General features: G+C 46.2%; 1 protein-coding gene across 1 annotated transcript in view; it reads left to right on the top strand.

Annotated features, from left to right (window-relative positions):
• The window catches only part of PIK3AP1 (phosphoinositide-3-kinase adaptor protein 1), a gene marked incomplete at both ends in the record, with an annotated part of 149,763 nt that overhangs the window by 86,215 nt on the left and 37,678 nt on the right, over positions 1-25,870 (top strand). The window contains 4 exons of the mRNA XM_080694843.1: positions 2,206-2,402; positions 5,803-5,992; positions 18,118-18,213; positions 24,900-25,097. Coding sequence (XP_080550969.1) covers positions 2,206-2,402; positions 5,803-5,992; positions 18,118-18,213; positions 24,900-25,097 — 681 coding nt within the window. The remainder of the gene's footprint in view (positions 1-2,205; positions 2,403-5,802; positions 5,993-18,117; positions 18,214-24,899; positions 25,098-25,870) is intronic.

Genomic DNA, 25,870 nt, shown 5'->3' with positions numbered 1-25,870 from the left:
ATCCAGTCGCTGGTGAGCACACAGAATTCTGACGTGGGTGCTGCTCGCTGCTTAAGATGAGGTCCTATGTCTGTTTTCAGTCCCAGATTATCTTGCCGTGGTTATTTCAGTCAGGGCTCGGGAGTGCCGTTTGGGCTGGCAGGCAGCTGCGCAGGCAGCCTGCCGGTGGGCGTCCCGATTGTATCTGCAGCAGGTCTGGTGTCCGATCTTTGTTCTTCTTCTTCGAGTTCAGGGTTCCGCCGAGGTACCTGGATCTTTTTTGGTTCCTGGTATGTGTTTATTTTGTTGATTAATACACTGCTTTCTAAGTAGTTGAACTTTGTTTCAGCTATTGTGAAGTGCTGTTTTCCTCAGTCGCCATTTTTTCCTGTTTCAAAATGAAGAATAAAAAATAGCTTGGAGGTAGACTGCCTCTGGGTTCAATCACACACACACACACACACACACACGTATGGTAAATGTATAAACTAGTAATATAACCAATCATAAAAAGTGGGGTATGGTTTAAAATTGCAACAAAAAGTGTAATAAATACATAAACCAGTAACACAATAATAATAAGCAGGGGTACAGTCTAAAATTACATTGAAAGTTTGTTTTATTATGTTACTGGCGAGAAAGGCAAACATAAACATATCATCAAGTATTTCGTACTATACATAGTTCTACCTGCTTTGCTTCCATGAGCGGCAGGTTGTCCACGCCGGCCCCATCACCAGCACGTATGTAATGCAACGTGCTGGGCCACGATCTTACAGTGTCCCTAGGGGGAGGGAGTTTTTTTTACTTCATCCTAAGCTTATGGGACTTCTGTTTGCTGACTCAGATGTCACTGTGTGGCACACAATAACCTCACCCCCTTCTAAAACACATGTAGTTCCCACTTGCTTTGTGGATGGAGTTCAGACTCCTTAGCCTGCTAACAAGCCCTTCCCGGAGACCCCTGCACTTTCCACTCACACCTCTTTGGGCTCCCCTGCTCTCCCTTGCTCTCCCCTGCATCTCCCCTCTCTTCAGGGAAGGGAATACACACCTTGGTGGCTGTTCCCTGCCAGCTTCTCCTCCCCAGGCACTTAGAAGCACGCCCCCTGAGGGCCTTCTGCCAGTCTCCGCAGGGTCCCCTCCCTGATGTGGGCTCACCTAGCATCTTGGGGCATCGTCCTAGTGTTTACCAGCTGCGTTTGCCTTTCTCGCTAGGCTGTCTCTCACTGAGGGGTTGGAACTGATCCCAGGTGGCCGGCTTCTTATAGGCACCAAACAAATATGATCCCACAAGGAAGGAGCAGGCGCACGTGTGACATGCTGGGAGCTGGGGAGTCACGCTGCGTGTGTGAGGAGGGTGACAGGTGCCCCAGCAGGATGCCTGTGAGTGTTCCCATAGTGGACACCACTCTTTCTTCGCACTGTAGAGGCACTGCACAAATGGGGCCCAAGCCTCTGCTTTCCTCCTGCCTGTGTTCCATTCCTCCATAACCCATAGGTAGAGCTGTGGCCCGTCCTGGGCGCTCTCTGTCTCCTCACCCCCCACCCCATTTCCTACTGTGGAAAGTTCAGCATCACTTCAGGTAGATGTTATCACTCTCTGTTCTTAAACTTGGGACTCAGGAGAGAGTAGCCGGACAGTGTGGATCCAGGGACATTTTCCGACCCTTTATCCCAAGGATCATATCCTAGTTAATAGGAAGCTGGGTTTGTCGCGTGCGCGCATGTGTGTGTATGTGTGTGTGTATTTGTTGCATTTATTTATTTATTTATTTATTTATTTATTTATTTATTTATTTATTTGGTGGTACTGGGGGTGGAACCCAGAAGCTTTCTACCTCCGGGCTATACCAGACCTATTTTATATTTTATTTGGAAACAGCGTCTCAATATGTTGCTGAGAGCCTCACTAAGTAGCTGAGGCTGGCTTTGATCCTCCTGTCTCAGCCTCCCAAGTGCGGGGATTACAAGCGTGCGCCACCATGCCCGGCTCTTAGTGAGATCCTTGACAACTTAGCCAGACCCTCTTTCAAAATTAATAAAATTAAAAAGTGCTATAGATGTAGCTCAGAGGCAGAATGCCTCTGGTTTTAATCCCCAGCACTACAAAACAAAAACAATGATTAAGTGCCTACTGAATGCCGAGCTCAGCTCGGCTTGAACAAGGGTGTCCCGTACCTTCTTTCATATGTGTTGATTAAGTTCTCCTTGACACATTTTCAGATCAGAGGGATGAAGAGCTGCCGACCTTGTTGCATTTTGCTGCAAAGTATGGGCTGAAGAACCTCACCGCCTTGCTGCTTACCTGCCCTGGAGCTCTGCAGGCATACAGCGTAGCCAACAAGCATGGCCACTACCCCAACACCATCGCTGAGAAACATGGCTTCAGGGACCTGCGGCAGTTCATCGACGAGTATGTGGTAAGGTCAAGGCCAGAGAGGCCGGTGGCTGGAAGTGCACTGTGTGGCTCAGGGCTGCCTCTCACCACGCACGGTGGATGGGTTTCATCCCTATGGTGTCTTCCTGTGCCTCCTCTGGAGTCGGTGGGGGGGGGGGCTAAAGAGATGCGCCTTGGAGCCCATGGACCTGGGGCAGGTTCTGGTTCACACTTGATAGTCACGGGACTTGGGAGGTCATGTGTCCTCTCAGTTTCTTAATAGGCAGGAGGAAGATCATAATAGTTCTGTTCAGAGTTTTTTGGAGGATAAAAGGTAATAATGTTTGTAAACACTGAGGTCCACCCTCAGGGAATTTAGAGACATTTATAGAATGGATCTGCTGAAGGCCTATGTTTACCCCTGACCCCAACATACCTCCCCACCTACCTCCAAGGCTCCTTGGGTTCCCAACAGCTTCCTCCGTCTTCAGGCCCCGGTGAACTGTGTTAGGGTTGGCGCCTTCCTTAGCAGAGACCTGACAAGGGATCAAGCAGCTAACTCTGAGACGTTACCCCTATCAACAGTCCTCCATCTCTTTTTCGGTTTGCCTGAGTCTAAACTTGGGACAGTCACACACACCCAGAGTATCTGGTTTTGGGCCCCCAGCTCCTCCTTGATCACTGACTTCTGGGCCTGTCCTTCTCTGCATCTGATCTCATCCTGTGCCTACATTTCATTCCACGCCCCAGCATTGCCTCTTTTATTTTGGAGGCAGCTCTCTTTCTGACTCTCTTCCTTCCTGATTTTTCTCCTACTTTACAGACCCACAGAGCCCCCAAGAGGGGCAGTGGACACTATCCAGTCTGGCTTTCTACCTGCAAAAAGAAGACAGTCTGCCACTTTCTCAGGAACTTAACTCTCTGATCTGTATTGGAAAATCTAAAAGAGAATGATTCACCAAGGCACATTAGAGGAGGCCTCCCAATGTTTTTGCGTGTATATGTGTGGTTTTTTTGCGGTACTGAGGATTGAACCCAGGGGCATTCTATCTCTGAATTACTACCCCAGCCTTATTTCTCATTCTTTATTTGAGCACATGGTCTCACTAAGTTACAGAGGGCCTCACTAAGTAACTGAGGCTGGACACATGGAACCTGAAACCTGCAATCCTCCTCCCTCAGCCTCCCAGGTACTGGGATTACAAGCGTGCACCACCATGCCTGGCTGTATATGTGTTTAGAAAGAATAGAACACTCTAAATCCTTATTTTGGGCTTTGCTGACCTAAGTGAGTCTAACAGGCACTCAGAGTCATGGAATATTTACTTGGCTTTACTTTGAAATTGCAAATGTATAAAATGTAGCATCTCATTTCTTGTCAGTTGTGTGTGTGTGTGTGTGTGTGTGTGTGTGTGTGTGTGTGTGTGTGTGTCTGGGGATGGAACCCAGGGGCACTCAACCTCTGAACTATACCCCTGTCCTATTTTTTATTCTTTTTAATTTGAAACAGGGTCTCACTGAGTTGCAAAGGGCCTCACTAAGTAGCTGAAGCTGTCCGCAAACTGTGATCCTCTGGTCTCAGCCTCCCAAATGCTGGGATTACAAGCATGCACCACCATGCCTGGCTGTATATGTCTTTTGAGAGAATAGAACACTCTAAATCCTTTTTTGGGGGGGGACTTTGCTGACCTAAGTGAGTGTAACAGGCACTCAGAGTCATGGAATATTTACTTGACTTTACTTTGAAATTGCAAATGTACAAGATGTAGCATCTCATTTTCTTGTCAGTAGGTTTTTTTTTTTTGTGGTACTGAGGTTCCTGGAAACCCTTATACCTCTGGGCTACACTCCCAGACCTACTTTTATGCTTTTTTTATTTGGAAACAGGGTCTCCTAAGCCAGCGCGTGCGGCTGGCTTCGAACCTGCGCGATCCTCCTGTCTCTGCCTCCCAAGCGTGGGGATTACAAGCGTGCGCCACCGCGCCCGGCTTTGTCAGTAGTTTTTTATTAAAGACAATTGGTGTTCACAGTAGTAGCTAACATTTACTGAATTTATTTGATTGGCAAATGTATTACTCATGTCATCCTTACCACAATCCTTTGAAGTAGATGGTGTTCTCATTATATAAATGAGAAGAGGGACTTAGAAAGGCAAAGTGATTGTGCCTAGAGCCACCCACTAGTAAAGGTGGAGATGGGGCTCAAACCTACTTTGATGCTCAAGCCAGGGCTCATTATCCTGCCCTGTAGAACAGGGCGGTTTAAAGATGCACTTCCATTGTGTACTGAAGGAAGTTCATCCAGCTCGCGTCTCAGCTATAGTCATGTAACCAAAGCATCTTCAGCTTTGCTACCAAAGGTCATGCTTGCATGGTGCTGTGGCCCCTAAGAACTGTCCCATATTCTTTCTCCACTATAGTAAAATCCAACTCTAGGCCTGGGGTGCAGAACACGACATCGTTGTCACCTGGTTCACTCAAGTGTCACTAGGAAACCAGCACAAAGATCAGCTCGCTTGAGTAGTGATGATGAAAATGAGAATTTTTTTGTGGGTTCAGGCTGAAATAAGGATTGTGACACACCAAGATTTCCTGCCAGGAAAGGTGGTGCAGAGGTTTCGGAGAAGTCAGCTCTCTAGCGTCATAGCCACCTGGAGGCTGACTGACAGCGGCATCCTTTCTGACTGGAGGGCCCTTCAACCAAGACCAGCTCTCTTCCTGGGCACATAGAATATGAAACCGAGGGAGGAAGCCTGCAAACCAGCAGGCCATTTAGAGAAGCTCACCAGGAGGGACGGGAAGGAGAGAGTTACCTTCCGACACAAGCCCAGAAACACCTTAGCAGAACCCTGCTGAGCCCACTTCTGCTTCTATGTGGCCGTCCAGCAAAGGTCACTCACTCTCTTCTGAAGAACCACCAGGATGTAGTAGGAAGGTCAAAAGCCAGGACTGCAAGCCCTCTGGTGTAAACTAGGGAATCATCTACCTTTCTCAAGCAGTGTGGAAGAACGGCATGAGATCGTGTGTGGTCACCCCTCGGCTGGTACTCCACCCATAGCAGTTGCTCACAAGAAAGCAGCTTTTTATTTGTATCCTCTGGTCATTAAACATTTAACCAGTATCTTTTGAGTGCATAACTCTGTGAGCAGTGTTGGGGGGAAAATATGGAGATTAAAACAAAGAACAGAAAACAAGGAAAGAAAAAAGACAGAGTCTGGTACTGAGGACCGTTTTAGCTAGGTGGGGAGTACAGACACAGAAGCCAGTGTGACCCTGACCCACGGAGCACTTGCTTTACCGCCACAAACCCTGGGGGCCTGAGCCCCATGCACACGCGTGCGCGCACACACACATACACACACACACACACACACACACACACACACACACACACACACACAGTCAGGCGTCTCAACGTGCCTGTGGCCTTGTCTTCTGTTGCAGGAGACGGTGGATATGCTGAAGAGCCACATTAAAGAGGAGCTGATGCATGGGGAGGAGGGCGATGCCATCTACGAGTCCATGGCCCACCTGTCCACAGACCTGCTCATGAAGTGCTCCCTCAACCCCGGCTGTGATGAGGAGCTGTACGAGTCCATGGCTGCCTTGGCCCCAGCGGCCACCGAAGACCTCTGTGAGTAGCCCGGCCAGTTCTGCTTCCATCTTTCTGCTGAGAATTGGCTTTCTTCCTTCTGGTCTAATGGGGGGAAGTCCCTGCTCACCCCTGCCCTACCACAGACAGATGGAAATCCTGCCTTACACAGTGTGAGGCCGGCAGTCTTGTGCTTGGCAAGCAGATTCCTTCTCTAGACTTCCTCTGCTGTGATTGCGGTGAGGGCTTGCCTGGAAGTCACAGTTCATGAAAGCACCATCTTGTGATCTGAGATGATCAGGGCTCAGCTCAGCCCTGACAGCTCCAATAGGCCTTTCTATAATGAATATTGTCTAATGCCCTCATTTCATCCTCATGTGCTAATCATAGATAATATCACTTACCTATACATGAAACTACTAGAAACCAACTATACTGTCCTAGTTGAACTCTAAAAGAGAAACGAAGGGCTGGCGTTGTGGTACATGCCTGCAATTCTGGTACTTGGAGGGAGGCTGAGACAGGAGGATTGCAGATTGGAGGCCTACACATGGTAACTTAGCAAGACCATATTTCAAAATAAAAAGGTTTGGGGCTGTAGCTCAAGAGGTAGAAGCTCCTGGGTTTAATCTCTCGAGTACAGAGATAGATAGATAGATAGATAGATAGATAGAAAAAGAGAGAGGAAGAAATGAAGGGAGAGGACACCGCTCAGGATGCCTTCACATAAAGACACAGGCACTCACCTCACAGACACCACACTCAGAATCCTGTCAATGTCACAGTCTCCAGTGTGGACAGGCACAGTCCTATCCTCTTGGTAACTCAAGGAGTGCTGGCATCAGTGCCTGGGTTTTCCTAAATGAGGACAGCTTTTCACAATTTCATACTAAATGAAATCCTGGAAAACTTAATACATGTAAAAATAAAATGTGGGTAAAATAGGTTCAGTCTGGGCATGGTGGCGCACGCTTGTAATCCCTGCGGTTGGGAGGTGGAGACAGGAGGATCGCACAGGTTCGAAGTCAGCCTTGCTAGCTTAAGAGACCCTGTTTCCAAATAAAATATAAAATAGGTCTGTGAGTGTAGCCCAGAGGTATAAGGGTTTCCAGGAACCCCAGTACCACCAAAAAAGAAAAAAAAAATAGGTTCAGGTTCATGAACATGTTCAAATAGGTTCTGGGCTCAGAAAATTGTAAGCAGGTTTTTCATGTACGTGTGGGAGAGGGAATAACCCAATTTTATTGGATTAATGTATAGTAAACCTATTTTCAAAGCATCATGCTTCAGGACATAATTTTTCTTGTAAATTGCTTAGAAAATTTTGCCCACTTGGGGGTCTGCTGTTTTTCCAGTTTCAAGAGTAATACAATTTTTTGACCCCCAATTGATACATCATTAGTAATATTTTGGGAGGTATATTTGTCTACTTTTTTCCTCATATCTTCTGACAGATAAGAAAGTACACACACGTATAAGTGCACATGGACATGTACAAACACAAATATGTATAAATATGTCTTACAATCATTTTTACGACCTATTTGTGTGTCTAGTGGGACTAAAAGTCAGGGGTGGAGGGCACAAACGCTCCTTGGCTGTGTAGGGCCATGCCACACATTTCAGGATGTCTAGTGTCCTTCTCTCTTCTACTAAATGCCAGTAGTATCCTTTCCACCGTGGTGACAATCCCAATCTCCCTTGTGGGTCTTCAGAACAGCCCCTAGGGGGCAGTGTGCTGCCCTTGAGAACTGCTGATCTAATTAACACTGGATTTCAGTGCACAGCTGGTGGTGTGGCAGAGAATAGTACAACCTGCCCCTGAGAAGCTTACTGATGTGTTACTGTCACTTGCTATCAAGTGCTAAGCACTCTGAAACACTGCCCAAGACTTAGCCCTCCTTCCCTCTGGGGATAATGAATAGATCCAGGAAACACAGGACATGGCTGGGGGTGTAGATCCCCGGTAGAGTGCTTGCCTAGTGTATGTGAGGCCATGGGTTCAAGTGCCAGCACCATGGGGAAGGGAATTAGAAAAAAGACAAGACAAATGTTCACAGCTGTTTTCAGCTTTCTGGATGGAATGCTTGCTGGAGTGGCTAGTTTGAACATTGCTGCCTGTTCGGGGAAGGCAAGGGTGGCCCTAGCTGGAACAGGGGTACAAGCTGGTCAAGAGCAGGGTGGGAGGAGGTCCTGATATCACCCAAGGCCTTGACCCTGACCCCAACACCTGTAGGATGTGAGCCAGTGATTCTTAGGCATTTGACAGTCAGATCGACTGGGGGTAAGGGTGATTGATGGGAGTCCCATTCTAGCACCTAACTGGGAGGTCTGGAAGCACTGGTGGAGACTTTCCCCATATGAACATCTGACATCTTTTATCTCATTGAATATTTGTTTGTTTTGGTACTAGGGACTGAACCCATGGACATTCTCCCACTTAGCTACACCCCCAGCCCTTTTTATCTCTTATTTTGAAATAGGATCTCTCTAAATTGCTGAGTCTGGCCTCGAACTGGCAATCTTCCTGTCTCAGTCCCCACCCAAATACTGGAATTACAGGCATGTGCCACTATGCCTGACTTATTAAATCCTTAAAGCAGGCCTACGAGAATACTTTCTTATCTGAACTTTATAAGTGGGGAAACTAAGGCACTAAGAGGTTAAACAATATTACCAAAGTGTCATGGCCATTAAGTAACAGAGCCCAGGTTTGGATCCAGCCCTCTCTGTCTCTCAGATCACATTCTTTATTCCAGGCCAGAACTTCCCCTCTAACACCATAAATCTGAGTCCTGGTTTCCTTTAGAAAACCCCTCAGTCCCTATAGCCACGCTTCCCCTTTCTGCATTCCAGATGTCAGATAACAAAACAAACTCTGGTGCCCCTGCCCGTGCACATCCTTCCATCCAGCTACACACTCAACAAATGTTCCTGGAGCATCTGCTGTATTCTAGCTACTTGCCTTTCCTTAGTGTAGGGAATGTATATAGGGTGTGAGGTCCAAGACCAGTCATCTCCACTGTGGAACAGGGATTCATTCACAAAGAACACTCAGATAATCCCAAGGACCCACTTGGGAATCCAGAGACACAGCCCGATTTCCTTAAAATATTTATCGTTGGCATCTAGGGTTACCATCATGATGGTAACAAAGATAAAGCCCAGATAAACTTGGCTACTTAGACATTTAGAAACATCTCCTGTAAAGTGTCAGGGCATCATTTCTACACTGTCTCCTAGTTATGGGACTGTTGAACAATGTAAGACTTCCCCTCTTTACTGGCAGTTTGATGATGACAGTTTAGAGCTGACTTGTTATTGCTCCAGTACATGAAGCCCTCCCCCCATTCCTGGAATCCTGCAAGGACTGCCAAGGGTATCATGGTGGAGCTCAAAGGTGGCATCCAGGAGGGCAGCAGGCTGCAGTAAAGAATGTGGCTTCATTTTAGATGGAAACAGAAACCAACTCCATTTTTTTATTTGCCATCATATCATCTCTGAATTATCAGACTGTAGACATGCTTTGGTTTGCGTGTGTCCTGTTAACTGTTAGATTTTACCTTGAAAATGTTCCCCTTGCTGCTGGCTCAGCAGGTGCAGCAGCGTGGGTCTGGGAGGGATCACCTGTTTGCTGACAGTGAGGTATAGGTGAGAAGATGGCTCAGTTCATGAAGAAGTAGCACAGAGACCACACTGATAAGTCTAAGGTGGGTATCGCAGAACACCTGGCAGCCCTTTGAAGTCGACTGGCTGCTTTTATCTCTGTTTTATCTGACTGTCCTTAGGCTTGGTAGGAAGAATTATCTTCTTTTCTAGGAGAGAAAAATGAAGGCTCCAAGATTTAGTAACTTAAGTCCCATCAAGAAAGAACTGGACCAAGCATCTTTGTCTTCTGGTTTCCAAGGGATAAGTCTATCTGCCACCCTGCTGGGGTTAGAGGGCCCGCCTGGCCTGCCCTTTCAGGATCTGCATTTGCCAGCCCTGGGATGGACACTCTACAGGAGCTGTTTCTAAATGTCTAAATAGCCAGGTTTGTCTATGCCCCACCTTTGTTACCATCATGATGGTAACTCTAGATGCCAGAGATAAATATTTTAAGGAAATTGGGCTATGTTCATTCCTTCCCTCCCTCATTCATTCATCTACTTGCTGGACCAGTATTAGGGACTGCTGGGCTTTCGGCCAGTCACCTAGCTCTGCTATGGAGATGCCTAATTATTGGGACAGATCTGCCTCTTTTTGACTTGAGTGTGGGAAAGAGATACAATGAGGTCCCCTTTACCAAAGGGGATCCAGAATAACCTCTAAGTGGGAAGGTCATAGGGGAAACTCCCAGTGTACATAAAAGGAGCTGGGAGATGTTGGGTTCTGAACCTCAGATTTTGATCCTGCTTCAGTCTTTCTTTCCTCTGAATGTGCATGTGTGCATGTGTGTGTGCGCGCCCGCACACACACACACACCTTGCACACTCAGTCTTTAGTTTAGATATGCTGCCACCAGGTGGTAACTATGTTTTTGTATCATACCTTTAACGTTTCTCCCAATCCTCTTGAGGTATTTTTTGTTTTTATTTTTGTTTTGTGGCAATGGAGATGGGACCAGGGGTGCTCTACCACTAAGCTATGCCCCTTTTTCTTTTTTCTTTTTAGACAGGGTCTCACTAAGTTACTGTGTGTGGCCTGGAACCTGCTCTCCTTCTGTCTCAGATTCCTACATACTGGGATCACGTGCGACTACACCTCATACTCTTTGAGAATTTTTTTATCAAGTTTCCATAGATTTAAATCATTGACTTCCTCACTTTACTATGTAAGAAACAAATGTTTATTAAGGAAAAGCTTATGCAGACACTCAATAAAAAGCAAGGCAAAACCGGGCTTGATGGCACATGCTTATTAATCTCCGCGCTTGGGAGGCCGAGACAGGAGGATCGCGCAGGTTCGAAGGCAGCCTCGCTGGCTTAAGAGAACCTGTTTCCAAATAAAAAATATATAAAATAGGTCTGGGAGTGTAGCCTGGAGATAGAAGGCCCCTGGGTTCCATCCCCAGTACCACCAAAAAAAAAAAAAAAAAGAAGAAGAAGCAAGGCAAACCTCCCTTTGGGCTGGCTGTGGTGGTCCATGCCTGTAATCCCAGTACCTGAGAGGCTGAGACAGGAGGATCACTGGTTTGAGGCCAACTTTGGCAACTTAGCAAGACCCTGTTTCAAAATTCAAATTAAGAAATAAAAAGGACTGGAGGTGTAGCTTGGAGGTCGATGCCCCTGGGCTCAATCCCTCCTACCAAAAACACAAAAACTTCCTTTTGGGTGTTTTCACTACTTTGTGTGTGTGTGTGTGTGTGTGGTACTGGGGTTTCTGGAAGCCCTTCTACCTCCGGGCTACACTCCCAGACCTATTTTATATATATATTTTTTTTAATAATTGGAAACAGGGTCTCTTAAGCCAGCGCGGCTGGCTTCAAACCTGCAAGATCCTCCTGTCTCCGCCTCCCAAGTGCAGGGATTACAAGTGTGCGCCATCACGCCCGGCTTTCACCACCTTTTAATTAATGTTCACTCCATCCTCTTGCCTCTGTCTTTGCCTTCAGAGGACGCAGTGGTCCTTGTGTCCTTTGACTTAGATTGCCCATTTCATTTTGAATGATTCGCCCACTGCCTGGTCACTTCTTGAGGCTCTGGGTATGGAGGCCTGAGGAACTGATTCTGGGAGGCCTTCGTCCAGTCTGTTTCCAAGGTAATCCACTGGGTGGATTCTTGTTTTCCTTACATATCTCAGCGGCTTGTCTTTCCTTCATAAGAGAAATGCGCTGAAGGAGAAAGATGCAGTATCTCACTACTGGAAACTGCAGACTTATGGGAATCTCTCTAATCAATCCCATCGGGTTCAGTTAAAGCTTTTCCTTTGAACCCTAATCCCTCCCTCTGGGTTCGGGGCTGCTCAGGTTTGTCCACGGAGGGAGCTGCCTTGGCCCCGGCTAACCTGCTGGGCTTGCTCTGCAGCCTCCTTGGTCACTGGTGTCTTGTGACAGATCATCTCCAGCAGTTCAGCAGTGTTTTCTTTACCTGAGTTCTCTGATTACAGCCCCCAGGGGAGCCTGGTTCCCTCTGTGCAGGGGACATACTTGGGCACTGTAAGGAACCCGGCAGCTCAGCCCCTAGATCTGAGCGGAGCTGAAGGGCAATTTCTAGGCCAAATTACTAATTTGCTTCTGGAATGGGCTTCCTGCCCTCTCTCTACCCTTTTCCCTCAGATGCCTCCCTTTCAGCAGGTGCAGAGACTCTGCCATCTTCTTGCTGTACCTTTTGGGGGATTTTGGCTCATAGAGCCAGGAGATGCTTCAGGCAGTGTGCTGGTGCAGGGCCCGAGGTTCCTAGGTGGGACCCCAGCTCCTGCGGAGGCAGGGCCAGAAGCTCTGAGCTCTGGTGTTCCCAACTTCCTACTGCCTTTTCACTCCTCTAGAAGTACAAGAACTGAGCTGGGGGCAGAGGCACTTAGTGAAGCATTGGGTCGAATGTTTTAAAGTTAATAAGAAAACAATCCCTACCTCCAGCAGCAGACTCGCTCCCCTCTGGACCCACACAGTTGGTGGATCTCGCTTTCTTGGGGACACTGCGTACCACTCGCCTCAGGCCTTGATAGGAAGCAATCATCGTCTCATCCCCATGCCCAGCACAGCGCTGTGCACCACAGGTCTTCAACTAGTTCTTGAATTTGAGGTAGTAGAAAACGAGACGCACTTCTGGGCTTTGTGGAAGTCTGTATGTGGACTAGTTTGTCAAGGTTCCAATGCGAAGGCCCCTCTTTCCTGACAGGTAGCGAGTGTGTGTGTGGTACTGGGGATGGAACCCTTCTACCTCCAGGCTATATGCCCAGAACTATTTTATATTTTATTTGGAAACAGGGTCTCTTAAGGCAGTGAGGCTGGCTTCAAACCTGCGCTATCCTCCTGTCTCCACTTCCCAAGCGTGGGGATTACAAGCATGCGCCACCACGCCTGGCTAAATTTGTTGCTTTAAGTGGTAATTGGTCATAGCAGCCAATAGAAAAGTCGTTTGCCAGCTGAGTTGCCCTGTGATGGTAATAATGATCACCGTGACTATTGGGCGCTGTTACTGAGCATTTTCTAAGCATTGCCTCTGTTGGTCTGTGCTCCCCTGTGAAACAGGTCCTGTGGTTTAGCCCTACTTTACAGATGGGGATACGGAGGCTTAATGACACCGGGGGACTTGCTCAAGGACACAGAGCTAGTAAGTCAGAGCGAGGACTTGGACCTAGGTCTCCAGGATAGCAAAGCCCATACCCCTGACCACAGAGGCATCCTGCACTGGTCGCTCAATGGACTGTTTCCAGTGGCTTCCTTTGCACTTTTCTTTTCTTTTCTTCTCTTTTCCTTTCCTTTCCTTTCCTTTCTTTTTTCTTTCTTTCTCTTTTTCTGCCCAGGACTTGGGAGGCTAAAACAGGAAGACTGTAGTTTCAAAGCCAGCCTCAGCAATTTAATGAAGCTGTTAGCAACTTAGTGCGGTCCTGATTTTTTTTAAAAAAGGTTGAAGATGTAACTCAGAGGCAGAATGCCCCTGGGTCCAATCCCCAGCACAAAGAAAGGAAGGAGGGAGGGGACAGAGGGCAGGAGGGAGGGGAATTACAAGCATGCACCACCATGCCCAGCTTGCTTTCTTATTCTTGGTTATGTTTGTCCCTGAATGCAAACTGTTTGGCTGGATCCAGATCTTGTTAGTATCTTTATTGCTGCCTGTGTCTGCAGACCATCCCCTATGCCCATACCCTGCCCTCTGCCTCTAGGCTCTCTCCTTAAGGTTGGATTTTGACTACAATCCTGGCTGCATGGAGGGGCCAGCAGGAGCTGCCTGTGAGTCACACTTAATAAATAATCCTCTTGTAAAGAATTGACATCTGTCAGCTGGGTGTGTTGGCAGATGCCTATAATCCTACCACTTAGGAGGCTGAAACAGGAGGACCATACGTCTGAGACCGGCTTCAGACTCTTAGCAACCTAGTGAGACCCTATTTCAAAACAAAAAGTAAAAAGGGCTGGAGGTGTAGCTCAGAGGTAGAACATCCCTGAGTCCAAGCCACAGTACTGAAGTGGCCGGGGAAGAACTGATATTTGTTGTGTGAAGACCCACCCCTCCTTGTATATTTAAACATAAAAATACTTACTGGGTATAGATCTTTAGTACTAAATAGAAAACATGGTATTTGAGAATATATAGAGAAATCCAAATATTAGAATAAACATAAACATTTATTATTTTTGAGGCAAAAGATTTCAAACAAAGAGCTTACTATGAAAAAGTAATAAATTAAGGCAACAAAAGCAAAAAATTGGCAAATGGAGTTATATCAAACTAAGGAACTTCTGCACAGCAGAGGAAACCGCATTGTGAGGAGGCAGCCTGCAGAATCGGAGAAAATCTCCACCAGATAAAGGACTGAGGGCCAAAGTATATAAGGAGCTCAAATAACTCTGCGGCCAAAAACCCCAAGTAATTTAATTTAAAAGTGGGGAAATAATCTGAGTGGACATTTCTCAAAAGAAAATATAAAAATATAAAACTTCAGCAAGTATGTGGGAAATGCTCAACATTACTAATCCTCAAGGAAATGCAAATCAAAACCACAGTGAGATACCATTTTACCCCAGTTAGAATAAATAGGACCCAAAACACAATAAATGCTGATGAGGATTCGGAGAAAGAGGAACACTTACTTACATACTGTTTGTAGGAATGTAAATTAGTTCTGCCATTATGGAAAACAGAATGGAGGTTCCTCAAAAAATAGAACTACCATATGATCCAACAATCCCACTTCTTGGTATATATCCAAAAGAAATGAAATCGGTGTGTGTTGAAGAGACATCTGCCCTCTGTGTCCTTGACCCAAGGTAATTGTGGACAAGGAGTTAACCCATCATTGCTCTTTGTGCTTGAGAATTTGACCCTTGGTTTAGTTTCTCCATCATAGCCAAGATATGCAATCAACAAGGTATCCATCAGTGGATGAATGGATAAAGAAAAGGTGGTATATGTACAATATACCATATACCTATAAATCATATTCATATATGCATATAAATATCATCCAGCCATAAAAAGGATGAAATCCTGTCCTTTGTGGCAACATGAATGAAACAGAAGGACATTTTGCTAAGTGAAATAAACCAGGCACAGAAAGACAAATACTACATGTTCTTACCTATGCAGTATTTGGAGTACTTCTACTCCAAATAGAGTTGATCTCTTAGAAGTAGGGTAGAGAGTAGTGGTCACTAAAGGCTCGGAAGGGTAGGGTGGGGTGAGGAGATAGAGGGTGGTTAGATATGGTACCAAAATACATTTATATAGGAGAACAAATTCTCGTGTTCTAGTTGGTAGGGAGACTATAATTTATAGCCAGTGTGTGTGTGTGTGTGTGTGTGTGTGTGTGTGTGTGTGTGTGTGTGTGTATTTGGTGGTACTGGGAGTGGAACCCAGGGGCTTTCTACCTATGGGCTATACTCTCAGACCTATTTTATATTTTTATTTGGAAACAGGGTTTCACTAAGTTGCTGAGAGCCTCACTAAGTAGCTGAGGCTGGCTCTGAACCTGTGCGATCCTCCTGTCTCAACCTCCCAAGTAGATTACAAGCATGTACACCTGGCCTATAGCCATTATATATTTTTATAAAGAACCAAAAGAGCTGGACATGGTGGCACAGGCCTATAATCTCAGTACTTGGGAAGCTGAGACAAGAGGATTGCGTATTCAAGGATAGTTTTAGCAACTCAGTGAGACCTCATTTCAAAATAAAGTTTTAAAAGGGCTGGAAGTATGGCTTAGAAGTAGAATGTCCTGGATTCAATCCAATTTTATCATCATACTATATATATCATTATCACACTGTATCCTATAAGTATATTAAATTTTAATGTGTCATTTGAAAAAAATATTTTTTGTTTTTGGGGATTGAACCCAGGACCTTGAACATACTAGACTAGTGCTCTACCATTGAACTTCAGCTTCAGTACTAAAAATTTTAAAAAGCATAAGTGGAGTCTTTTAAAGAAATTGTTATCTGCTTAGGACAGTAGCCTGTGTATAGAATTTAATAATAAAAATAACAAATCAGACGCCATGGCATACACCTGTAATCTCAGTTCTCGGGAGGCTGAGACAGGAGCAGCTCAGGTTCTAGGTCAGTGCACATTTGGTGAGACCCTGTTTCAAAATAAAAACATAAAATAGGGCTGGAGGTATAGCTCAGAGGTAGAATGCCCCTGGGTTCAATCTCCAGTACCACCAAATAACAACAAAAACAATAATAACAACAGTAAAAATAACAATAGCTAGTATTTATTTAAGTACCTTTTTTTTGAGGTACTAGGGATGGAACCCAGGGGTATTCTACTTCCAAGCTACACCCCCAGCCCTATTTTTTATTATTTACTTTGAAACAGGGTCTCACTGAGTTGCAAAGGGCCTCACTAAGTAGCTGAGGCTGTCCATGAACCATGATCCTCCTGTCTCAGCTTCCGAAATGCTGGGATTACGAGCATGCTCCACCACGCCTGGCTTAAGTACTTTATATATGCTAGGTCGTATTATTTTTTTTATTGTTCTGGAGATCAAACCCAGGGCCTCAGGCATGCTAGGCAAGGACTATGCCACATCCCCAGCCATGCGAGACAGTATCCTAACTATGCTCTTGGCAAGCTTCTCACTTAATACAGCAAACCTCCTAGGTACATACTATTATCACCATTTTACTGACAGGGAAGGAGATGCTGAGAGGATTGAAACAACTTGGCCCAAGATCATCATGGGCAAAGAGTTGCTGCAATAGCTATCATTTCCCTTCCGCATGAGTATTGGCCTTTGGTTGGCTCTCTAGCTCTGTTACCCTGGTAACTTATAAGAGCCAAATGTCAGTGGTGTTTCTAGGCAACATTGTCATGATAGAAATGATCTCTGATTGGTTACCTTATATCTAGACCTGGAAGGAGCTTTGTATAAATACTGGTAAGGGACCCATACACTGGGCTTCTCTGAGAGCAGTGACCCTGGCATGTCCCAAGTATTGGGATTACAAGTGTACACCACCATGCCCGGCCTTTTACTAAGAATTTTGTTTTTGAAATTTACCTATGTGAGCCAGGCGTGGTGGCACACGCTTGTAATCCCCGCTCTTGGGAGGCTGACACAGGAGGATCGCACGGGTTCGAAGCCAGCCTCAGCTACTTAGTGAGGCTCTCAGCAACTTAGTGAGACCCTGTTTCAAAATAAAATATAAAAAAGATCTGGGAGTATAGCCCGGAGGTAGAAAGTCTCTGGGTTCCACCCCCAGTACCACCAAAAAAAATAAAAAAAAAGAAATTTACCTATGTGGATAGATATGAATCTAATAGTCTTCATGTGTGTTTGTGGAGAAGGGGGTTTTACCTCCAAGCTACTCCCAGTTCAATTTTATTTTATTTATTTGTTATTTTGAAACAGGGTCTCTAAGTTACTGAGGCTGGTCTTGAATCTGCAATCCTCCTGTCTGAGCAAGTACTGGGATTACAAGCATGTGCTGCCCTGCCTGGCTTAATGTATTCTTTTTAGCTGTTGCATAATGCTCCATTGTTTGAGTAAGCCACAGTTTATTTCCTGCTGTTTCTGTATCTGTTTCATTTTTGCTATCATATACTATGCTATGGTGTATTATTTTAAAATTGAGTCTATTCTTTCAAATGTACGTGACCTTTGAGGCCTGTGGCCTAAGAAAGCGCTTAGGGGTTGTGAAGGATGCTTTTGGTGCTGCTGTATACTTAATGCTCTTCTTAGGGAATGGATGGATAGATGGGAGATGGGTCGAGGAATACCTGAAATCTTTTTTTTTTTTTAATATTTGGGTCCACATGTGCTAGGCCAACATTCTACCACTGAGATATATTCCCAGCCTGTTGTCTTATTTTATTTTGAGACAGTCTCTCTAAGTTGCCCCTGGACTTGTGATTCTCCCGCCGTAGCCTACAAGTAGCCGGGACCAAAGTCGTGTGGCACTGTACCCAGCTTTGAGCCTGACTCTGTTAAGAAAGCTCCCAAGCCTCGTAATCATATCTGTAAAGTCACCTTGCCTGAATGGAGTGACACACCAACTCTGAGTCTCCTTTTCCTTCTAGATGTTGAAATGCTTCAGGCCAGCGCATCTAAACCAGTCCCTGGAGATGGTTTCTCTCTGCCCACTAAGGACTCTATGATCCGCAAGTTTTTAGAAGGTAAGTTGCGTCTGTGCACAGGGAAGCAAGCAGAGACGCTGGGTGAGTCCACTGGAGGTTGCTTCACTCAAGGAATGAGCTGTTGCATATGATATGATTGGAAGTTCCACCTCCCGCTCCACTGGCCCTGACCTCTCCCCAGGGCCTGTCACACATAGGCCAGAAGTTTCCACTGCTGGAGCCACTTGTCTGGGTAAACCAGTTGCTTCCAGCAACATATCTTACAAAATGCGCATGTATTCAGGCATGGTGGCACATGCCTGTAATCCCAGTACTCGGGAGGCTGAGACAGAAGAATTGCAACCTTATCAACCTAATGAGACCCTATTTCAAAATAAAAAGAAGAGCTGTGGGTGTAGTTCAGAGGTTGAATACCCCTGGGTTTCAGTCCCCAGGATCAGCCCCCAAAATGCACATGTCTATTTTTATTTGACCAATATGAATTGAGTACTTACTCTTTGCAAAGTACTGTCCTGGGTGTTGAGGCTGGGAACACAAAGAAACATAGGATGTGATCAGTTCCTTGGGAGATTTTACTTTCTGGTGAAGGAGGGACATATCCACAAGTGGTACCACGCCAGGGCTCCGGTGTGGAGGGTAAGCGCGTGGGCCGTGGTCTATACTCACTTTCTTCTTCAATTAGCTGGACAGCCTGAGGCAAGCGAGCCAGGGTTTGGGGCCTCAGTTTCCTCAGTTGTAAAATAAGATGAAATGTTATGAGAAGTAATGAGTTCTTGCCTATTAGGACTCAGATCAGGGCCAGGAACATAAGGAGAAGTTAACAAAGTTTCATAATTATTGTCAGTGTTGTTACTGTTATAGAAAGTTTCATAGATGAGCTAGGCTTGGTGGCACATGCCTATAATTCCAGTACTTGTCAGGATGAGACAGAAAGATCTCAAATTCAAGACCAGCCTCAGCAATATAGAAAGACTATCAGCAACCTAGTGAGACCCTGTTTCAAAACAAAACAAACAAATATATATATTAATATATAGATATAGATATAGATATATGATAGAAGTATAGCTCAGAGGTAGAAAGCTCCTGGGTTCCACCTCTAGTACCACATGAAAAAAATAAAAGGAAAGTTTCATGGTGGAAGGTGTTAAATTGTGTGAGCAATTCCATAACCCTGTCCAATCATGTCTAACTTGCGTTGGTCTCTTGATGGGGTAGAGTGCTGAGAAGCAGGGACTCAGCAGGTGACAGGTGGTTGTTGACGGAAAGAAGAAGGAAAAGCTCTAAAGTAAAAGCAGACAAAGCACAGCCTGGCCAGCTGCCTGTTATTGTAAATAAAATTTTTTTCACAAATAGGACTTTTTGTCACTATTAAAAATCCTGGCCTCACCATTCGGTCCTGAGCTGAAGTGATAGTTTTCCAGCAGTCATTCACCAGGCGGCTAGTCTATGCCGAGTCCTGGTGTCTGGAGATGCGTATGACTCAGTCCTGCCCAGCGGTGGAGATGGGCACAGACTCCAAGTGAGCATTTGTTCAATGTGAAATGTTCAGTGTGGCACAAAGAAAAATGCCCAGTGTGTGACGGGGTGGCTGTTGGGGTGGGGAGTGAGGAGCTGTCTGTGGGGAGCTAGAGGGTGTTACACAGCAGACCCTGACCCTGGCTCTTACCCTAGTCGTGGCTGGTTACCGTAACCTCTAAGACTGTGAAGATGCAATGGGGGAAAGTGTCACGTGGTATTTGTCACATGGTTGGTGTCACACTAATCCACACTAGCTACCAGAGCTGTGCTTTCCAAACCTCCCCCACTTTGTGATACTGGAGATTGAACCCAGGTGCATTCTTCCTGTCTCAACCTCCCGAGTACTGGGATTACAAGTGTGCACCACCACATCCAGCTTCAGCAGTGCTTCTTAAGCTTGAGTGTGTATCAGACCCATCTGGAGAGCTTGTGAAAACACGGATTTCTGGTTTCTGGTTCAGTATTGTGTGTGGTCAGGTGAAGCTGGCCCAGGGACTCGCTTTGACAGCCTCAAGTCTCCATGGTGCTTTATTTTTTCCTTCACAGTGGAATCCTATATTGATTCCCCTTTACTCCCACCCATTGTCATATTTTACTCTTATAAAGTAATACAATCAAATAATAAAATTTAAGTGATACAAAAATTTAAGCAATGAAAACAAGTTTGTCTCCCACCCTAAACACTTCAGAAAACTTCTGGATATATTAATATATACAGATCTATATCTCCTTTTCTTTTTGTTCACAAGTAGTGTTATATCAGCATGAGCATTAGCTTCTAACAGCTAGCTTTCCATTATAGGTAATATTACCTAATGTATTTAATCCGTTTCCTATTGAGACGATTACCAGCTTTTTGCTTTTGTAAATCTTGGCACAGTGAATCTCTTAGTTGTATATGTCTTTTCACACATTTAAGTCTGTGTACTATCAATTACTAGAGATCGAATTGCTGGAGCAGAACACAGTGGTTTATACCTATAATACTAACAACTCAGGAAGGCTCACCAATTTAGTGAGACCCTGTCTCAAAAAAACCCCCAAAAACCGCCGGGCGTGGTGGCGCACACTTGTAATTCCCGTGCTTGGGAGGTGGAGACAGGAGGATCATGCAGGTTCCAAGCCAGCCGTACTGGCTTAAGAGATCCTGTTTCCAAATAAAAATATAAAAAATAGGTCTGGGAGTGTAGCCCGGAGGTAGAAGGGCTCCCAGGAACCCCAGTACCACCACCACCAAAAAAATAAAAATAAAAATAAAATAAAAACAACAAAAAAACCCCAAAAAACAAACAAAACAAAACATCAACAACAAAAAACTCTAAAAAGCAAAATGGCTGGGGAGGTAACAGTTGGAAATTACCTGTGGGTTCAAGCCTCTTTACTGGGAGGGAGGAAGACAATAGCTGATTCCAAGAAAGTATGTATTTATGATTTTGACAATATCATATTGTTCTCTTATGATGTTCTACCATGCTTACATTCCCAAAGGGCTGCAGAAAACATTCTTTCAAACAAAATCTTATATAGAGGCCTAGTCCAGAGCAGGTAGAACCAGAACTATTTGCAAGCCCTCTGCTCAGCCTCTCCTTTCTACCTGATATGATCTCTTGGGATTTGGCAGCTCTGAAGAATCAATTTGGAAATCACAGATCTGTTTGCCTATGCAGGGTAGGGAGGGAAGTGTGGAGATGGGGCTGGGACAGGTGACCTGGGCAGGTCCTAAGGGCTTGTCCCCCAGCTCCATTCATGTGTCGTCAGCCAGTCAGCACCAGTGCTGTAAAGATTCTAGGCAGGGATGAACTCTCTGTCCCTAATAAAATGCCGTGCCTGGCACAGAGCAGAATCTGGGACATACCGACAAATGCTGGTATGTTACCTTATGTAATTATTAAGTCATTCAATACATTCATTATTTAACTCATTAGTTAAGCATTTTAAATGATACATACAGTCTGATCTAGATGGGAGTGGCGGAGAAACAGGCTAAGAATATATTGTTAGGGACTCCAGTAGCACGAACTGAGTTCCTTTGATTGACCTTAAACACGGGTAGTAAATTTTCTATAGCCCTTCTTTTTTAGCTTTCCTGGCATTTTTTGGTCCCAAGGAGCTTGGTGTTTAGGGTGGGACTGGGGATTCTTTCTGCAGACCACTCTTGTTTGGCCAGCAGAAGCCCAGGGAATGGAGTGATTATCTGTAGCCATGATGGAAATGAAGAAGGACGTGGTTCACAGCTCTCTTATAAAGTGCTACTTCTTACGCAGGGCCCCACCTGTGGACAGATGTTGCTAAGGAGGGGATGTTATTCACACACAGACTCTACACACCTGGCTCTTGCAGCTTCTGAAGCCATAAATTTAGCTTCTTCTGTAGAAGAAAAGGAGGCTTTCTCTTATCCTGATGCTGTAGCACCCCTGAGCTTTGCCTGGGTCCCTAAGGGTCTGCCTGGCCCAGATTAGGAAGCTTTGGGAGAGTGAGCAGGCACCGTATGCAGACCACTGGGAGGCTCAAAACGGATGCATTAGAAGCACTGTTTACCCAGGATTTAGCCATCCATTCATTGTGTGGAGGGCAGAGTGGAACCCAGGGACACTCTACCTCTGTGCTACACTCCCAGCCCTTTTGTTTTGTCTTTGTTTTTGCAGAATTGGGGATTGAACTCAGGGACAATATACCTCTAAGCTACAACCCCAGCCCTCACTAAGTAGCTGAGGCTAGCCATGAACCTGCGATCCTCCTGTCTCAGCCTCCCAAGTACTGGGATTATAAGTGTGTGCCACCATGCCTGGCTCTCCCAGCCCCCTTTTTTTTTTTTTTTTTTTTTGTGGTACTGGGGATGGAAGTCAGGGGACTTCTACTTCCGGGCTACACTCCCAGACCTATTTTATATTTTATTCGGAGACAGGGTCTCTTAAGCCAGCAGAGGCTGGCTTTGAACCTGCGTGATCCTCCTGTATCAGCCTCCCAACCGCGGGGATTACAATTGTGCACCACCATGCCTGGCTCTCCTAGCCCTTTTAAAAATTATTTTTATTTTGAGATAGGGTCTCACTAAATTTCTCAGGCTGGTCTTGAACTTGCCAACCTCCTATCTCAGCCTCCCAAGTACTGGGATTACAGGTGTGTCCGGCTGCTCCAGGCTCCTCATCCATTTATTCTCAGAGTGTTGCTGAGCAACTGCTGTGTGGAAGGCCCTGCATTTGGCTGGAGGACATGGCAGTGAGCCAGGGGCAGGGCCTGCCCTCTTGTAGCTGACAGTCTAGGCAGGAAATAGCCCAACCAGTTAATGCATGTGCAAGTGGAGCAGAGGGATGGCGAATGATGAGGGTAAGTACAGGCAGGAGCCAGTTCAGGCAGGGTGGCCCATGAGGCCTCTCTGAGAAGGGGACACAGCGGCTGGGCTGGCCTGGCCTGCCACAGCATGGAGGGAAGAGGGTCCCAGGCAGAGGAGAAACCTCCCAGAGTCAGGGCAGCATTTGGCAGGATGAAGAACCGAGGCAGCCAGGTGTGGTGGTGCATGCTTGTAATCTCCGCGCTTGGGAGGCGGAGACAGGAGGATTGCGCAGGTTCAGAGCCAGCTGCGCTGGCTTAAGAGACCCTGTTTCCAAATAAAAATATAAAAAATGGGTCTGGGAGTGTATCCCGGATGTAGAAGGGCTTCCAGGAACCCCAGTACCACCAAAAAAGAAAAAAAAAAAAAAAGAACTGAGGCAAAGGCAGTGAGTTTGGAGGTGGTGAGTGAGAGACAGGTCCTCTGGTATCACTGTTTCCCTCTGAGGCAGGCGATGGCTCTCCTGGGACGCCTCATTTTGTCAATATTGGGCAAGCCTCCCCAGAGTTTCCTCATGCTTTTGCCCAACATGTTCAAGGATGAGTGGATAAATGGGAATTTATCTTGAAGGCAGAGCTCTAGGAACTTGTCTCAGCCATTCTTCTCACTGCTATAATCCAAAACAACCGGCCACACAACTTAGAGGAAGGAAGACTTGTGTGTCCATAGTTTTGTAGATTTGGGGTTCAGTCCATGTTAGGCTGGATCTGTGGAGCTCAGGACATGGTAGTAGGAAGCAGGAGGGAGAGAGCAAGGTTCTGCTCTCACATCCTGAAGCCAGAAGCAAGAGTGTGAACAAGGGGCCGCACTCCCAGGGACCCCTCCCCAGCAACCTGCCCCTAACATGGGTACCCACTCTTTGAGAGATCTCAAGGGACATTATGAAATCCAAATTATTACAGAACTAGGTTTCTCTAATGAGTCAGGACCAGCTTGGTCAATCCTCTGGACCCCTGACATCAGAAAGTCACAAGCAGTCTCCCTGCAGCTCAGAAAAGATGCAATGAAAACAAAATCCCCAGTTAACTCCAGGCTTGGACATTCCCTAGGAAGATGGCCCAAGCTCTCTCCATTCCTGTATCTCAAATGGGCATTTAATCAACACTTATTGACTGGATGATGCCAGGGGAAGATACCGAGCATTACCAAGGGAACCTGAGGGATGTGGGACCCGGTGGGCACAGGTGGGAGGCAAGCTTCCGTCCTTAGTCTTTTTTGTCAGTCGGAGCAGAGGGAGCAGAGATTTTAAAAGAATCAGGAGATCATGGGGGTTAAGAGGGCAGCTCCAGCGCTGGCTCTCCTGAGCACTGACTTGGCTTTAGAAAGTTCTTTAAATCCTCAAGGCTCCAGTTTCTTTATCTGCAAAATGAGATTAATGGCAATTGCTACTCCACAGCATTATTGCAAAAGCAAAGGAGATAATAACGTGGTTATACATCTGGAACAGTGCTTGGCATGGAGGGGTGTCCTCAAGAACGATCTCCTGTAGCTGTTTTGAGGAAGCCGAAGAGGACTGGATCAGTTGGCAGCAGACTCTAGGACATCTTCGAGCTGCTTCCCAGACACCAGGGGATAGACTCAGGTGTTCCTAGGCCATGGGGATGGGCCCTCTTTTCTCCTAATTCTAAGGGACTAGTAACAGAATCCTAGCAGAGAACTTGAGGTGACAGAGCCTGGTGTTTGGTTCCCTGGCAAATGATGAGACATTGGAGTTCTCTCGATTGCTTCATTGGGGATTTTGAGCAGACAATGCAGTGGAGGCGCCTTTGCCAGAGGCCAGTACTGTGCTGATAAGGAATGACCACTTCTCCGCTCATGACTAGAGTTGCCCAATTTGTTTGGCTGCCTCTCAGTCACCTCTCTCTGTTTCTAGGCAACAGCATGGGAAGGGCCAGTTTGGAGAGAGAGCAGCACCATCCTGGCAGGGAAGAAGATGTTTATCACACGGTGGATGAAGATGAGACCTTTTCTGTGGACCTGGCCAGCAGGCCCCCCATCCCAGTGCCCAGGCCAGAGACCAGTGCTCCTGCTGCCCACCAGCTGCCTGACAATGAACCATACATTTCTAAAGGTAAGTGTGGTGGAATGGTGCACAGAGGGACCTACAGAGCTCCTCAGCAAGAATTCCCTGAATCCTCTGGCTTTCTTTTTTTTTTAATTTATTTTTATTGGTGCATTGTAATCATACATCACATTGGAATACACGACTTGAGAGGATATACAAGCACACATCATCCAATGAGCCCTCATCCAGTCCCCATCCATTCCCTCTCCCTCCCTCGATCCCATGCTTGTTTGGTGATTAACTTTGATACATATGTTTATGTACCTCCTGCTTTTTAAAGAGGCTCCATCCTCCCCTATTCCATACCCTCTGATTGGTCACCTTAATTGCTTCACTATAGGGCCCTTTCTATAGCTCGGCCACTTCTTGTTGCCCCTTTCCTCCTAGTTATTGCTGATTAGGGGAAGCATTTGGTTTTAATTTTCTGTGATATTTCTCTGTACATGCTGCGTTGAAAATACCGATCCCACTCTTGACAGCCCCAGTTGTAGCCTGGCTACCCAGTGGACTGATCCAGACCTTACTGGCTCAAGCAGCGGCCTTGCCTCATGGGAGGCCCCAATTCTGGTCTTGCTGGCCCCGACACTGGCCTAACCCCTCAGCTGGCTCCGATCCCGGCCTCGGAGGCCCCAGCACTGGCCTTCCTCACGGCAGGCTCCGATGCTAGCCGATGGCCCCGGCATTGGCCTAACCCCTCGGCAGGCTCCGATCCTGGCCTCGGAGGCCCCAGCACTGGCCTTGTCTCACGGCAGGCTCAGATGCCGGCCTCGCTAGCTCCA

This window comes from Muscardinus avellanarius, assembly GCF_963383645.1.
Source record: "Muscardinus avellanarius genome assembly, chromosome: 4".
NCBI lineage: Eukaryota > Metazoa > Chordata > Mammalia > Rodentia > Gliridae > Muscardinus > Muscardinus avellanarius.
Note: the sequence above shows the minus strand (reverse complement) of the source record. Positions and strands in the feature narration are given on the sequence as shown.